At 35.1% G+C, this 12,627-nt stretch overlaps 1 protein-coding gene across 2 annotated transcripts; it reads left to right on the plus strand.

Annotated features, from left to right (window-relative positions):
- Positions 1-4,345: 4,345 nt before the first annotated feature.
- Positions 4,346-12,526, plus strand: LOC113736222 (pre-mRNA-processing factor 19 homolog 1). Of its 2 annotated transcripts, XR_011842428.1 has the most exons (19): positions 4,346-4,503; positions 4,598-4,683; positions 5,846-5,917; positions 6,097-6,159; positions 6,753-6,839; positions 7,102-7,255; positions 7,323-7,444; positions 7,636-7,752; positions 8,462-8,557; positions 8,633-8,692; positions 9,025-9,099; positions 10,283-10,387; positions 10,512-10,628; positions 10,729-10,821; positions 10,924-11,020; positions 11,560-11,611; positions 11,761-11,831; positions 11,992-12,323; positions 12,407-12,526. XR_011842428.1 is itself a non-coding variant. In XM_027263094.2 (18 exons), exons 1-18 carry the CDS (start codon positions 4,491-4,493, stop codon positions 12,105-12,107), a joined length of 1,596 nt encoding a protein of 531 aa, XP_027118895.1. In that variant the 5' UTR covers positions 4,346-4,490; the 3' UTR covers positions 12,108-12,526. The 2 variants fall into 2 exon arrangements, 1 of the variants encoding a protein (XP_027118895.1); XM_027263094.2 differs by having other exon boundaries at positions 11,992-12,526.
- The last annotated feature ends 101 nt before the right edge of the window (positions 12,527-12,627 follow it).

The following is a 12,627-nucleotide window of genomic DNA, read 5'->3' on the forward strand; positions in this document are numbered from 1 at the left end:
CCCGACACAATCAACCAGCCATTAAATTCCCTCATTTAAGCTCTGCATGGCCATGTTTTGGTGTAAATTTTTGTTAAACACACACACACACACATGGATATTAGGCTGTAATTTAGTCCCAACTGTTAATCTTATCTTGCCAAGTTTGCTTTAAGATTTTAGTATATTAAACGGTATCCATGCACAATTATATGTATTGCCATAAATTACTTTTATAAGTGAAGCATTAAGCTTGTAATGTTAGAAATCTCTATTTCCTGATCACTAAATTAATTTATTTAGTGAGATTAATTCTGCCAACAGAATTGAGGAAAATTTTAAGAAAACAATAGATTTTAGCAACGAGAAGGACTCTAATTACTTCTGCATATGTAATTTATGAGATTAGTCCTCATGCTGATGCTGAGGCTGCAGTATTTGAGAGTACTAGAACTACTCCTATAATGGTGACATGCTGCTGGTGGTACAAAATTTGCGCCCTGAACCAATGGGTGGTAATGCAATATCACCATGTACTTCAAAAATATACAATTTGCCCTTCCCCCTCCCAAAATGAATAATGTTTTGTACTTTTAATTTTCGCTAATTCATGTGCATATTTTTCTTCCCAAATTACCCCCAAACTTCCTAGTTTCTCAACAGTCAACTTTTATATTGTTGTATTTTCCTATTATGTATTCACTATAATATTATGTTATTGCATGCTCTGATATTGGATTATAGTATATATTAAACCAACAAAAAAAAAACTCCCCTAACTATCGCCTTATCCCCGCCCTTTTTCACTATCTTGTGGGTGCTCCAATTTGTGACCACTTCTATGTTTTATTTGACATAAATTTTTAAAATATATATATAATACCAATAAAAATCACAATTATTAGTCTTTTGAATATTTAGCCAAAAATAGTAATTGCAATTATCAGTTATTTTTTCACATTTGATACTACGCAAAATCTAAATCAATATCCATGGATTTTTCTTACGAACAATATGTAACATGTGACAAATAAAAAGTCTAGCAAATTAACATAACAATATCATACTTTTACTACAAACACAAAAAATTGCCAAGAGAAGCTACATTATTTAGAGCAAATCCCCACATTATGATGGATTTAAAAAATTGTTCTGCAAAAGGGTTCTTTGTTGTGGCGGCTTCGACTACAGCTCGCATTCCGCAAGTGCGAAAATAGCAGACCTTCTGTTCCAAGCAAGAGAATGTATTTCTTCCTCCTTTCTCTGACAATTATCAATTATATCCAACTAAATAATTCAAGTTTCTCTTTAACAAATGTTTGTCATCTTCTATAACAAGAGTCAGCAACCACAAATGAGAAAATGCTGTCCTTTTTTCTGAAATATGGATCAAAACTTGGTGAATTCAGCTATACCTCGCATTTGAAAAATGCGAGATTGACGAGTTCGCATTTTGCAAATATGAAGATCTCTCTTGTTGGAAGCACACATCACAATCTACCCTTTTGAAAAATAATTTTAGAATTCATCATAATCATGGAATTTTCTCCATTATTTTATCACAACAAGTACCATTTTGTTAATTTTAAATTAAAAATATATGCATATAGATACATTAGTACTATAATGCATTACATATAAGGCGGAGGCAGGGCTAGTGGAGTCCTATTTAAATTGTTACTAAAGTATACATAAGTCTACACAGTAAGTTAATTAAACTGCTGTTCAACATCACATCATATAGTAGCTGAACATTTTGATGAATACATAATAAGAAAACGTAACAAGCTAAGAGTTGATCATTGAGAAAATAGGAAGATTGGAGATAATTTGCGAAGAAAAATATACACATGAGTTTGTCAAAAATACAAATATAATTCACTTGGAACGATCAAATGTATATAATTTAAGTTCAGGGTGGTGAATTATTACCGCCCCACAGATTTAAGAGGGCAAAGTTTTAATAATCCTAAATTAAATCAAACGCCCAAGGAAGAGACTGATGATTCCGGCGATGTCAGAATTTTATATAAAAAGAACATATCCGCCACTTAAATTATGCCGTATCATGATTTGACTCCTAAAAATCTATGTATACGAGGAAACATATTCTAAAAGCACAATTGATGTTCAAAGCATTTCGTTTGAATAACGGGATAACTTGACTGAAAGAATGTGGATAGCGTCAATGCATTTCGTTTGAAATAACGGGATAATTTGACTGTTGAGACAATGTGAATAGAATGAATTACACAGTATATCCTTGAAATGCTTTATACATTTGTTCACTCAACCAATGGATTGCTTTCTCTCCAAAAAAAAAAAAAAGGAATTAATGTATTACTATGTGTTACTATTACTTAGGATCAAAACCAAGATTCATTACACTGGAGGCAAGAGCTTGAATGATCAAGTTAAATATAGATTAAACAAGTATTAATCAAAGCTGGATTCAAGCTGAGCTCAAATAGACGATTTAATCGAGCAATTGTGGAGTTTGATTGTTGCCTATTATAGGTCCCACTACAATCCTAATGCAAACTTGAACTAATGAAATCTTGAACAATCGATTATTAGATCAAACTCAAATTGTACACTTTGCAATTAACTGACTCACATATTTTTTATGTTAGTGGCAAATATTTTGGTAATTTACTATATTTCTCTTGACAACCCTGTTTTTGGTATGTTTATTAAAATACAAAATTTGTTTAGAACAACATCTCCAATGAAAATCTAACAAATCGAAGGGAAGGCTTGTAGGGAAAGAGGATAAGGCAAGAGGGAGATGGATTAATGAAAGGAGAGGGGAGGAACCTTAGAGCTAGTTGTGATAGGACTGTCAATGGGGCTGGACCAACCCGAGCTCGGCTCGCTCGGTCCGACAAAAAGCCCGATGAGCCCGATCATTTAGTGAGCCGGTCCGAGTCCGAACCTAAAAATTAGGCCTGAATTAAATGTGAGCCGAGCTTGGGCCTTATTAGGCTCAAACCCGATATAGGCCCGGCCCTTTAATTACCTATATATATAATATTTATATTTTGATATTATGTATAATTATATATCCAAATTTATTATTACTAAATACTAAATATATACATAAATTACAAAACACAAAAATACATCTAAAAACTCTTTCATGAGCTTTCTTGAGAGCCAATATTGGTAATGCATAACTAAATCTCTAATTTTTCTTATTGGTTGAGTAAATTTTTGTATTGGCATAATATTGGTTGATTTTTTTTTTGTTTACAAACACAAAAATCATCAAGCATATTTGGATTTCAATCACAAGATTATAAAAAAAGTTTCAACTTTTAAAGATGTATTGGCTTATGATCGCATGTTTTATTACTATTTTTCATGCATTTTGAATGGATTAAATATAAATATTGTTGAAAATTTTTTGGTTTATATACGTTTTAAGAACTATTATTTGTTCATGTTTAGTTTTAATATTATAGTCTTGTAAATGTTAAATTAGTTTTACAACTTAATAGTTATAGTAATTATATTAAGAAAATTAAGGAGTAATAAGTGAGCTTGGGTTAAGGCCGATTAAGGCTCACAACCCGAATATTATGTGAGATGAATATGAGTTTCACATTTATGAACCCGAAACTCATAGCCCGAAACCCGAAAATGATTCAAATTAAATTAGTTGAGCTTGAACTCATCAAAGCCCGACTCATTAGGCCCGATTGACATGCCTAAGTTGTGACTCCAAATGGTGCAGGAATCGAACGAGCGTGTCTTGAAAAGAAAGGGGTTTATTGGGATTAAAGATTATTTGAAAATATTTTTTAAAAAATATTGGATTATTAGATTAATTTTTTATACATTAATAATGTATATACCATCATCATTGAATGCACGACAATTCATCTGAATTTAAATTTAAAATTCAAATTTTACTCATATATCATACATCTAACCGTGAAAAGTGTATATACTATCAATGTATATAAGATTTATTCAAAAATATTACGATATTTTTTGTAATGTGATGTATGTGAAATAAAAATAATTAAAAAATACATTTATAATGCAAGTAAATTACTTTTAAGAAAAATATACAATTGAAGCAAATCGTGTTATGAATGTTTTGGACCAATACCCTTTTTAAAAAAAAAGAAGAGATACAGTCAAATTTTTAACAAACACCAAAAAACAAAATTCAAGCGGACATTATTGAAAAAAGCAACTCAACACGTCAACAACAATTCCTTCTCTTATTAGGGGGGGAAAAAAGAAACAATAAAAGGCTTTCGAGGAAAATTTCTTTTCCTTCCCTTTCGTTTTGACTTTGAGTCAATAAAAGACTCGGCCTGCTTCGAAACCCGGCCCAATACTCCACTCTCCGGGCCAACCATAAAAAACTCAAACCGGACCAACCTATATCTCCCCAAAACCCTCGAAAAAATCGTTTTCTTCTTCCCTCTCACCAGCAGCTGCTTTTGCTTGTCAAATCGCCCGGGAGAAAACTCTAGCAATACATCTCATTCTCCAATATGAACTGCTCAAGTATGAATTCTCTCCCTTTTAGTTCACGTTTCACTCATTTTTGCTTGATTTTCAGCTACTTTTTCTGATCTACGGTGCTTTATTGACTGTACAGTTTCCGGCGAGGTGCCGGAGGAGCCAGTGGTCTCGAAGAAGTCCGGACTCCTTTACGAGAAGCGTTTAATCGAGCGACACATCTCTGTTCGTTTCTCTTTCCTGTTTCTCCCTCTTTAATATCCCTCTTCATTATTTCCTGTATGTAGTCATTAAGTCCTAGGGTTTACTTCAGAACTTTTGTTTAGCTTTTGAAGGTGGTTATGATATTTAGTATGCCAAAATTTTGCAACTTTGACTCTGTGGGCGGTAGTGAGCTCGTAGAACCAGAAAGATTTTTTGCAGAGTAATGTAAATAGATTGAGGATGGCTTAAATGTCTGAGTCACGAAGCAATGGAAGTAAGATTGGAAGTATCATAAGTACGAGAAAGAATGGTAGCAAAGGAAGCCATTTTCTAGAATGGGAGATGAGCTCAAATTTGGTAAATTAGGACGTGTTGGAAGTAAGATTGAAAGTCTTGTAGGTTCAAATGAGATTGGCAGCCTAGGAAATCTTTTTTAGGATTCGAGATCAGATTGTAATTGTGAATGGAGAAGCATTGGAATTACAATTGTAATGAGAATGGTAACCAATAACTTTTTTTTTCCCTTCATAGGAAGTAAGATTAGTCATCAGTTTTTTTGACAGTTATACGGTGGCCTCTTTTTGTCCTGACACACAGTGGTTATTGATCTACTTATATCCTGCTCTTTGTAGAGTCTTTTTGTGGAAGGATCCTTATTTATTCTGCAGTGGAACTATCTGTATCTGACTCTTTCTTCAAATATGATGGAAGGAGCCTTTTTTTAGAAGTTTTCTTATATGAAAAAATTGCTGCTAATTAGGTGAAGACAAAACAGAATAACAGGAATATTTAGGCAATCAACTTTAAATGTTTAACCATTGATCCTTCTAGAACTGAAAGTGGTATTGGAAATTCTTTTTTACATCTGTTGGGAAGAAATTTAGAGAAAATAGATATGAGTAAGAAAAGATCATGTGAAACTATTTGGCTGTCCGTGTCTCGATTTGGCGTTTGGATATAACTGAGTTATCTAGCAAAAAAATTGGAACATTGCACAATCTTTTTTCTCTTTCATAAACATGTACATGTTGTTTTTCCTTTTTACCGTGATTGAACTGTTACGTTTTTTTTTTTTAAAAAGGGATGGAAGGCATTAAATTATTTCTAATAGAAGCTGTGTTTTCTGTCTTGCATTTGTTCCTATCTTCTTCTATTACCTTCTTTCACCTCTTTTATCTCATAGGATTATGGGAAGTGTCCGGTTACTGGGGAACCTCTAACAATGGATGACATTGTTCCAATTAAGACCGGAAAGGTATGATATACATTGTTAATGCAATATATATTAGATTTTGCCCTTATTGTATCAGGTTGAAAAGTGCTTTTCTCTCATGTGGTTTAAGTACAGTGGATCTGAATTGTAACATTTAGGCTTAGAAGTACATGAAAGCGACATGGTGCATGAGAGGTTATTTTTTCTTCAATTAAATGCAGATAGTGAAGCCTCGACCAGTACAAGCAGCTAGTATACCTGGAATGCTGGGAATGTTTCAGATTGTACGTGTTTCTGGTCCTTCTATTCCTGATTTTTTTGCGAAAGCATTTTTGTGATGGAATTATATCATGACTTCCAATTTTGTCTAAGTGATATTATGCTCTTATTGTCAGTTTGTTTCAAATGGCTCCTAGGAGAATAGAAATTTGTCAGAAGAATATTTAACTTTCTGTTGACCTAGGCTTATGTTCTCTGCTGTGCGTAGCCTTCTTTTTTGGTGTCAGTAAGCTCCATTAACTGTTGCTTGTCGCCTGAAACAGTCTCTAGGACCCATCCTTCCATTAAAAGCCTTGAAAGGGATTCTAGGAGTCAAAGAAGCTCACTTCAGAGTTATTAGTTGTTATTGTTGATGTTGGGCAATATTATCTACATGGATTCTAGAATCTTTGTAGGTTTTATTTCCTGGTCAAATCATATCTATGTGAAGTAATCTACACAAGCTGTTGGATGCTGGTTGTAGTGAAAACCTACTTATTGTGGCTTGCTAGTCCACTATTTTAGCTCTCTATTTGTAACATAAAATTTTTGTTGGAGTTAAAATGATTTGATGAATAATTTTTCACGTGGTCATTTTACTTTTCTTTTCTCAATCTAGGAATGGGATAGTTTGATGCTGTCAAATTTTGCTTTGGAGCAACAATTACATACAGCGAGGCAAGAGCTGAGTCATGCTTTGTACCAGGTAATTATGAGGACTTGTGCTCTTTTAAAACAAGAATCCTTTAATTCATGTTTGTTCTCCAATTGATTTGTACGATGGTATTCTCTGCATCTCAATCGTTTATTGTCTCTAGTTTTCTGGTACTCAGGAATTTTAGCGCAGACACAAAATATATTGTGCATCATTAATATTGTCCCAGACCCCAGGCTACTCTTTCAATGTGCTCTTTGCTCCATAATTTTCTCCATGGTTTTAATATACTCTATGATTTCATGTTTGGCAGCATGATGCAGCCTGTCGTGTTATTGCAAGGTTGAAAAAGGAAAGGGATGAAGCAAGGGCAATACTGGCTCAGGCTGAAAGACAAATGCCTGCTGCAGCAGCACCAGTACCAGCAGCAGCAGCTAATGCTGCTGCTTTAAGCAATGGCAAAAGAGGTTCTTCCCTCTCTAGGCTCTGTTGTTTGACATCTTACTATACATGGAGGCTGATTTGTGTTTACAGCTGCTGAGGATGATGAGATTGGTCCTGATGGGAAGAGGATTCGACCAGGAATCTCAGCCAGTATCATTTCAGAGCTCACAAACTGTAATGCTGCACTTTCACAGCAAAGGAAAAAGAGACAGGTAATGACTGATGATTTCTTATTGCAAATGCTTCATGAAAATAGCACTGGAACATTGCTGTTTCATGGCTGGCATCTCATTTTGAAGATCCTCTCTTTTAATTTTCCTTGTGTAATTGAAGGTGTCTCCACACCTATTTTTGGCATTTCTGCATATGGCCTGATCTTTTTTTTGTTCCCTTGTATATTTAGATACCTCCAACGTTGGCTCCCATTGATGCTGTGGAGAGATACACACAGCTCAATAGTTATCCACTTCACAAAACCAACAAACCTGGTATATTATCTTTGGACGTGCAGTATTCAAAGGTATGCACACTCTCCGACCATCATGGTTTTTTGCTTCATGTTTCATTTCTTGTAATCATGTTTGATAGATTGCTGACAAATTAAAAGAATTTCATTCTCGAGGTTGTCTAATCCACTATGAGTCTTGGTCGTAGAGAATGAAAGACCATGATATAAAGTAAATTACTCCTCTTAGCTAGAGGCTGTTTTACAACTTGAGGAATTTATGGTGATCATAAACCATATTGTGTTAGTGGAGTTGTCCTGGATAAACTTTCTTTGACCTTTTCAGGCAGAAGGAAAAAAAAAAAGAAAAAGAGGAGAAAATGCACTCATGATGATTTATATTAATTTGGACTCGAAAACCGGTTCGAGTGTTTCAAACATGGTGTCTGAAAAGTAACTTAAATTCGAAACCACAGGCACTAGTGTTGTTGAACAGAGAGCTTTATGCTGGTAATTAATGAAGAAGCTAAATCTTTATGGTTTATTTTAGCTGTCATGTTGGATGTATGATCTCATGGATGGACTTTACCATTCCAGATAACAGCAATAGATCTAGTAGCATTTGGGGTTTCAAATAGCTAATAAGCCATAGAAAGTTTACTGAAATTTGAAAACCACATTGAATTTGATTGGACAATTTAGTTGCATTTTTTGATTCTAGTTTCCTGAATCTGAATCCAGCGTGTTCAAGTTCTAATAATAGTTTTTTTTTTTTAAAAATCAGGATATAATTGCAACCGGTGGAGTGGATACAAATGTCGTCGTTTTTGGTCGATCTTCAGGAGAGATTTTATCTACACTGAGTGGTCATTCGAGGAAGGTCTAATTAAAGATCTTGTTTCCTACCCATGTATATCTTTTGAGTTAAAAAGTTTAACCTGTTTCTTTTCTGTAGGTAACAAGTGTTAAATTTGTTGCGGATGGGGAACTGTTGCTTTCTGGATCAGCTGATAAGGTAAATCACTTGATATCTGATGGAGTCAAGCACACCTTTCCATTCCTGGCAGTTGTATCATCATACTATTTTCTTGTTCAACTTTTGGTTTTTTCTTATATCAAGCTAGAAAAACTTTTTCTGAGAGGATGAGAGTTTCCATTAACTACTTGCTTCAAGGGAATCCTTATCGGTTATTAATGCATTGGAGATGATTGCTTCAGACTTGTGTAAAAATATTTCTGAGTGCCTTATTGTCCTTTTATTTTTTATTTTTCATGCATATTGCCGATAACCTGCTTTTTGTCGGTCTTTGCAATGTTGGTGTGTTTAAATGTCCCTTGCTGTTCCAGACTGTTCGATTGTGGCAAGGATCGGAAGATGGCAACTATGAATGTAGGCACATCATGAAGGACCATGATGCAGAGGTAAATCTTGTTCTGTCTTATTCAACTTGGTCACCAAGTGACTAGTCGTTCTTTTCTTTTTTAATTTTATTTTAATTTTTTTTTAAAGTTTTGCTGCTGGCTAATAGTAAGTACTGGTATTTGGCCTGTTAGATAGAGATCTGATCGTCAGCATAGTGTAATGTTTTGCTTTGAACTTTTCTTTTTTAATTGAAATAAGCAAGTTCTAGCTTTTTCTTAAGCTGAAAATTGTTTTGAGTTGTTCTCTTTGCTTTTCACTGTTGTCCTGAGCCTTAGGCTGAAAAAGGTGAGAACGTCTTCTTTGGTAATTTTATTTTGAAACTGCTAGATTAGATCTCTTCTTCTTTTTTGTGGCTTTGTGGAAACACTATTTTTAAGAAGCTTTGGAACAGCTGAAGAAACAGGCCCTTTGCATCCTTGACCTTTTTGAATACACATCAAAATAATTTTTAAGCGCCATTTCACTGTTACGTTAATTGCTGATTACTTTAATCTGCCAGTCATTCCGCAAGAAACAAAATTTTTCTGCAACATGTTGATTGTCATTTTTGGTGGTATTGTAATTGTTGTTGCTTGTGGATAATCTCTTTTGACGGATATGTTAGTGGTTGGAGCAATGTAGTGCTCATGAGGATTCATCAAATATTTTTCTTTTTAAGTTTCTCTTTGCTTGTTCTATTGTTTTTAGTGCTTCTTACCTATATGATGTTTCTATCATTTCCATCATCTGTTTCTTGTTGCTCTTTGTTATTTGCTATTATTCCTCGTGGCAATTAACCTAGCTCTTCTAGGAAGTATCTGATACGGAAAAGTTATCATCAGGTGTATTATCTTGTTTTCATTGATAGTGTTTTCTGCAGTGAAGTTCTTTCCATGATGGCATTTAGTCAGTGACTTTCTATATCGAATATGCTTGTGATAGTACTGGTGAATGAATATCTCTAGTAGATAGTGAAACATGGTTTCCTCGGTTACAAGATGGACTTTTGTGGGTACCATTTGATGGGAGCTAAATTGTCTCCCGATCTGATTTTGATGAATCAAATCTGCTAAAGGAAGATAATTCGTCCTTTGGCTTTGTTATTTTCATTTGTCATACGACCTTTCCTTTGACAAATTTGGTTTGCAGCCCTAAGTTTTCAGTGGTTAGCACAATTTAACGTGAATATTGTTAATACTGTAGGTGCAAGCAGTAACCGTTCATGCAACCAATAACTACTTTGTTACAGCTTCCCTTGACAACACGTGGTGCTTTTATGATCTTGCTTCTGGTCTATGCCTCACTCAGGTTCACCTCTCTCTCTCTCTCTCTGAAATCTTAAGTGGATGCTTAGGCATCCATCTAAAAGCTACCTACTCAAAGCAATATTACATTGTCAGGACTTTTACATCTTTTAAATTTCCTTTGGCAGGTTTCCAATGGTTCAACAAATGATGGTTTCGCGTCTGCAGCTTTTCATCCTGATGGTCTCATCCTTGGAACTGGCACTTCCGATGCTTGGGTTAAGATTTGGGATGTTAAAAGCCAGGTGATCTCTTTTTCCTTTTCATTTTCTTTTTCAAGATTAACCCCAATCACAGAATATTATGCATCCTTTGTTTATGATGTTTTAAATTGTATCTGTGTAGACAAATGTTGCCAATTTTGATGATCATCGTCATGGACCAGTTACTGGACCAGTTACAGCAATGTCATTTTCTGAGAATGGTTACTTCCTAGCGGTATGTTTTACTGTAGAATTAAATTGTATGTTTTGCTGTGGAATTGAATTGTGATTGATAAGGAAGCTTGCCTTGTTTCTGATAGTTGTTTTCATTTGGCAGACTGCTGCCCATGATGGTGTCAGAATTTTTGATCTGCGTAAACTGAAAAATTTCAGAACTTTTTCCCCTTATGATGAAAATACATCGACACAATGTGGTATGGCTCAGGTTCATGTTATTTTTTGTGCTTTCTGATGCAGTATCTGGTTCTAATAAGTTCTATTGTATCTTAAGATTGTTGTTAACCTTTCGAAAATTGAGGAAGAACTCTAAACCTCTGACAGGTAGTATCCTGCAGTCACCTGGAACTTTAGATACATCAGTATAGTATCCTTTTCTGGGTAGAAAAGTTTGAATACACAGTTCATTTTCTAATGAGAAGCTTTTTGATACATTTGGGAGAGAAGTCCAATGTGACATCTTTGGTTTCTAGACCAATGTCTTTGCCAACTCAATCTAGACGATTGGACAAGTTTTGATGAGAAATTTGACGGCAGAATAATGAGCATAGGTTTGGGTGGTTTGAGAAATGGGTAATTTTTTGTACTCCCCATTGACTGCTTTCTTTCAAAAATTCAGCGAATGGGTCTTTCCTAACAGCCTGGATGTTTGATTTGGCATACTACCTGTGTTTTCGGAGTTTTGCAACATTGCCCATCCAGAATTTCTGATGTTCTATTTCTCCGCATATTGCAGTGGAATTTGACCATACTGGAAGCTACCTTGCACTTGGTGGTGCAGATATAAGGTGAGTTTCCATTTGAACAGTGAATCCACCCTATCCTACTCAATTAACTAGATTTCTGCAACAGTAATTGTTGTTTGTTATGATGGTTAAAAGTATGGTCACTTTTTGGTGCATTTTGAAGTATAATTGTATTCAATGGTTCATGACAGAGTGTTCCAAGTTGCCAACGTGAAAGCTGAATGGAATTTGGTCAAAACATTCCCGGACTTGTCAGGCACTGGTAATCTCCCTCCCTCTCTCTCTAAATTAAAAAAAGATGACATTTGCTGTGGCACTCTCAGCTATCTAATGGGCCCTCAGACCCCAGGCATCCAAGCATTTTCCTTCTCTGCGCATGCAATTACATTAGAAATCTGATTGAATTTTTTTGATGGGCGCAGGTAAAGCAACATGTGTGAAATTTGGCCCAGATGCTAAATACTTGGCTGTTGGATCAATGGATCGAAATTTAAGAATTTTTGGCCTGCCAGAGGAGGATGGTCCTTCAGAGTCTTGATCTCCATCTTAATGCATTCAATGCTCAACTATCTGTGTGATTCTGTGCGGCTTCTTTATTGATTATCCAGGGTGGCTGTATCCAATGGGCTATAGAGGCGGACATTTGAACTAGTTCCTAACGGAGCATATAACCTCCTTGGTTTTGCCTCAGTTCACAGAACCAGAGAGAAATGAACCGGACGATTCTTGACAACCTGGTGTACTTAGCACGAGTGTAATGGAATTCTATTCAGCACTCAATAGTCGGTATTGATTTTGTAGCATTGTGTACCATTACTAAGATTAATTTTTTTTCAGGAAAACAAGAAAGAGAGAAGATAATTAGGGGACATGCTAGGAAACAGTCCCTGAAAATTTCTGCTGTTATTTGAATATTTAGTGCTTGTGCTGTTAGTGGAGCGGATGAGATTTCATCAATCTGTTTTTCCATTGCAAATGTGCTGCGATTCTTTAGCTGATGTGATTGTCCGGAGCTCTGTTGTGGAAACATCACAAATTTCTAACCGAAGAATTTGGCA

This window comes from Coffea arabica, chromosome 3e (assembly GCF_036785885.1).
Source record: "Coffea arabica cultivar ET-39 chromosome 3e, Coffea Arabica ET-39 HiFi, whole genome shotgun sequence".
Lineage (NCBI taxonomy): Eukaryota > Viridiplantae > Streptophyta > Magnoliopsida > Gentianales > Rubiaceae > Coffea > Coffea arabica.

What these genes read in the sequence shown, in the direction of transcription:
- LOC113736222 (XM_027263094.2), top strand. An exon ending in TAATCGAGCGACACATCTCT is followed by an intron (nt 4,684 to 5,845) that starts GTTCGTTTCTCT and finishes TTTATCTCATAG; the next exon opens with GATTATGGGAAGTGTCCGGT. An exon ending in AGCAAAGGAAAAAGAGACAG is followed by an intron (nt 7,445 to 7,635) that starts GTAATGACTGAT and finishes TTGTATATTTAG; the next exon opens with ATACCTCCAACGTTGGCTCC.